This window comes from Nicotiana sylvestris, chromosome 3, assembly GCF_000393655.2.
Source record: "Nicotiana sylvestris chromosome 3, ASM39365v2, whole genome shotgun sequence".
Lineage (NCBI taxonomy): Eukaryota > Viridiplantae > Streptophyta > Magnoliopsida > Solanales > Solanaceae > Nicotiana > Nicotiana sylvestris.
Window position 1 is genome coordinate 30496327 of NC_091059.1, and position 2843 is coordinate 30499169.

Below are 2843 nucleotides of genomic sequence, written 5' to 3' on the forward strand. Positions count from 1 at the left end.
TTTCTCCATTGTGAACACAATAGCCAAAAGTTCTTTTTCGTTCACCGTGCAGTTCACTTGAGCATCATTCATTATCTTGCTCGCATAGTACACAAGATGAAACATTTTGTTCACTATTTTACCCAAAACCGCCCCAACCGCAACATCGCTCGCATCACACATGAGCTCAAAGGGCAAGCTCCAATTAGGTGTGGTAATGATAGGTGTGGTAATGATAGGAGTGGTGGTCAACTTATTCTTGAAAAGTTCAAAGGCTTGCATACATCTCTCATCGAACACAAACTTGGCATCCTTTTACAATAACTTGTATAAGGGGTTCACTACCATCGAAAAGTCTTTAATAAATCTCCGGTAGAACCCCGCATGCCCAAGAAAACTTCTAACTCCCTTGACAGAGGTAAGGGGAGCGAGCCTTGAAATCACATCAATTTTTGCTTTGTCTACCTCAATACTATGCTTTGAAATTTTATGCCCAAGAACTATGCCCTCTTTCACCATGATGTGTCATTTCTCCCAGTTAAGAACAAGATTGGTTTCTTTACAATGGGCCAAAACTCTATCAAGATTTTTCAAACACTCATCGAATGGATCACCCACAACACTGAAGTTTTCCATGAACACCTCCAAAATATCTTCCACCATATCGATGAAAATATCCATCATACACCACTGAAACGTAGCCGGTGCATTACACAACCCAAAAGGCATCTGAGAAAAAGCAAAGGTGCCATATAGACAAGTGAATGTGGTCTTCTCTTGATCTTCCAGAGCAATCATGATTTGGTTGTACCCAGAATACCCATCCAAGAAATAGTAGAAGGCACGACCAACAATTCGGTCTAACATCTGGTAAAGAAAAGGCAATGGAAAGTGATCCTTGCGGGTCACTTTATTCAACTTGTGGTAGTCCATGCATACGCTCTAACCGGTGATAGTTCTGGTAGGAATCAACTCATTTTGTGAATTTGCAACCACTGTCATGCCACCCTTATTCGATACACATTGCACCAGCGAAGTCCAAGAGCTATCAGATATGGGGTACACAACCCCGACATCCAACCACTTGATCACCTCCTTTTTCACAACGTCTTGCATTGCTTCATTCAACCTCCTTTGATGTTCCAAGGAGGGCTTTGCATTATATTCCAAAATAATATTGTGCATACAGAATGTGGGGCATATCCTGCCAATATCGGCTAGAGTCCATCCAATTGCCTTTTTACGCTTTTGAAGCACCGCCAATGTAGCATCAACCTGCATGTTAGTAATACGAGAGGAAAGAATAACTGGCAAAGTAGAACTAGGGCCTAAGAACTCATACCAGAGGTGTGGAGGCAGCGACTTCAACTCCAAACGGAGGCTCCTCAATTGAAGGTTTTGTTGGTGGAGTCTTCTAATTATCAAGGTCTAAAGATAGTTTTCTAGGCTCATAAGAGTAAGAGCCCATCCCATGTAAAGCATTCACACACTCCACTTGGCCCTCATCATCATTGACATCAAGATTCAACAATACGGCCTCCAGAGGGTCCTCCACATTGATCATTGAACTGTTATCATCAACTATCACTGCCATGACAAGGTCCACAAAAGAGCACACCTCGGAACTGTTGGGCTGCTTCATTGACTTGCACACATTAAAGACCACTTTTTCATCACCTACCCGGAATGTCAGTTCCCTTGATTCCACATCAACTAATGCCTTCCCAGTAGCAAAGAAAGGTCTCCCTAATATGATTGGAACTTCATAATCCATCTCACAATCCAAGATCACAAAGTCAGCTAGCAAGATAAATTTTTCAACCCGGACAAGGACATCATCAATAATACCTAATGGTCTCTTCATCGTTCTATCTGCCATTTGCAATCTCATGGAAGTCGGCCTCCGTCGCCACTACCCAATGTCGTGAAAACTGAGTAGGGCATCAAGTTGATACTTTCCCCCAAATCACATAGAGCCTTAGCAATGTACGCACTCCCAATGGTGCAAGGAATGGTGAAAGCACCTGGATCTTCAAGCTTCGAGGCCATTGAATGCATTATTGCACTAATTTGGTGGGTCATCTTTATAGTTTCACAATCCATGGATCGTTTCTTTGCCACCAAGTCCTTCATGAATTTAACATAGCCCGACAATTTTTCAAGAGCCTCAACCAAGGGCACATTAATGGATAAGCTCTTCATCATATCAATGAACTTTTTAAACTGATTCTCATTTTTCTTCTTTGCAAGCCTTTGAGGATAAGGTGGTGGTGGCCTTGGCAAAGGAGACTTGGCTTTAGGCACAACCGACTGTGGCATGTCTATTACGTGTTCCCTAGACGGGTTCACGTCATTTTTAGTTTCCACCTCGGCATCTTGAATATCAATCCTCACTTCTTCATTCACATTCTCATCAATCACATTTTCAACCATCAATGGAACTTCATCTTCTTGCAACTCAACTTTATCACTCAAAATGTGCTTTTGTTTGGAGGCATTCACATCACCGCCTCGTCCACTCCTTGTAGTTACCACCATAACATGATTGTCCCCACCCTTCAGGTTTACTACCATATCACTTGGTAGAGCACCCTTAGGGCGAGTATTCAAGGACTGTGAGATTTGGCCTAACTGAACCGCCAAATTTCTAATTGAAGTATTGTGGGAAGACAACTGAGCATCGGAATCCACACTCTTATTCATCATCTGTTCAAACATCATTTCAATTCTCCCCATGTCAGGGTTAGAAGAACTATGACCTTGGTATGGAAATGGGGGCGGATTGTTTGGTTGTTGAAATATTGTGGGCCTTTGAAAGCCTTGCCCCCGGTTTTCTTGATTGCCATTGTTCCACCTACCTTGAT

The 2843-nt window shown here is 42.5% G+C and overlaps 1 protein-coding gene across 1 annotated transcript; it reads right to left on the reverse strand.

The window, feature by feature from the left end:
• Positions 1–1866: 1866 nt before the first annotated feature.
• On the reverse strand, positions 1867–2517 carry LOC138887183 (uncharacterized). Its single transcript, XM_070168903.1, has 2 exons — positions 2374–2517; positions 1867–2175 (listed from the first exon to the last, which is right to left on the reverse strand). The coding sequence occupies exons 1-2, from the start codon at positions 2515–2517 to the stop codon at positions 1867–1869; spliced, it is 453 nt and encodes a 150-aa protein (XP_070025004.1).
• Positions 2518–2843: the final 326 nt, after the last annotated feature.

Coding starts and splice junctions, on each gene's coding strand:
- LOC138887183 (XM_070168903.1), bottom strand. CDS start 2,517: ATGGTGGTAACTACAAGGAGTGGACGAGGCGGTGATGTGAATGCCTCC. Junction 2,176..2,373: donor ATGAGAATGTGAATGAAGAA/GTGAGGATTGAT, acceptor GATATGATGAAG/AGCTTATCCATTAATGTGCC.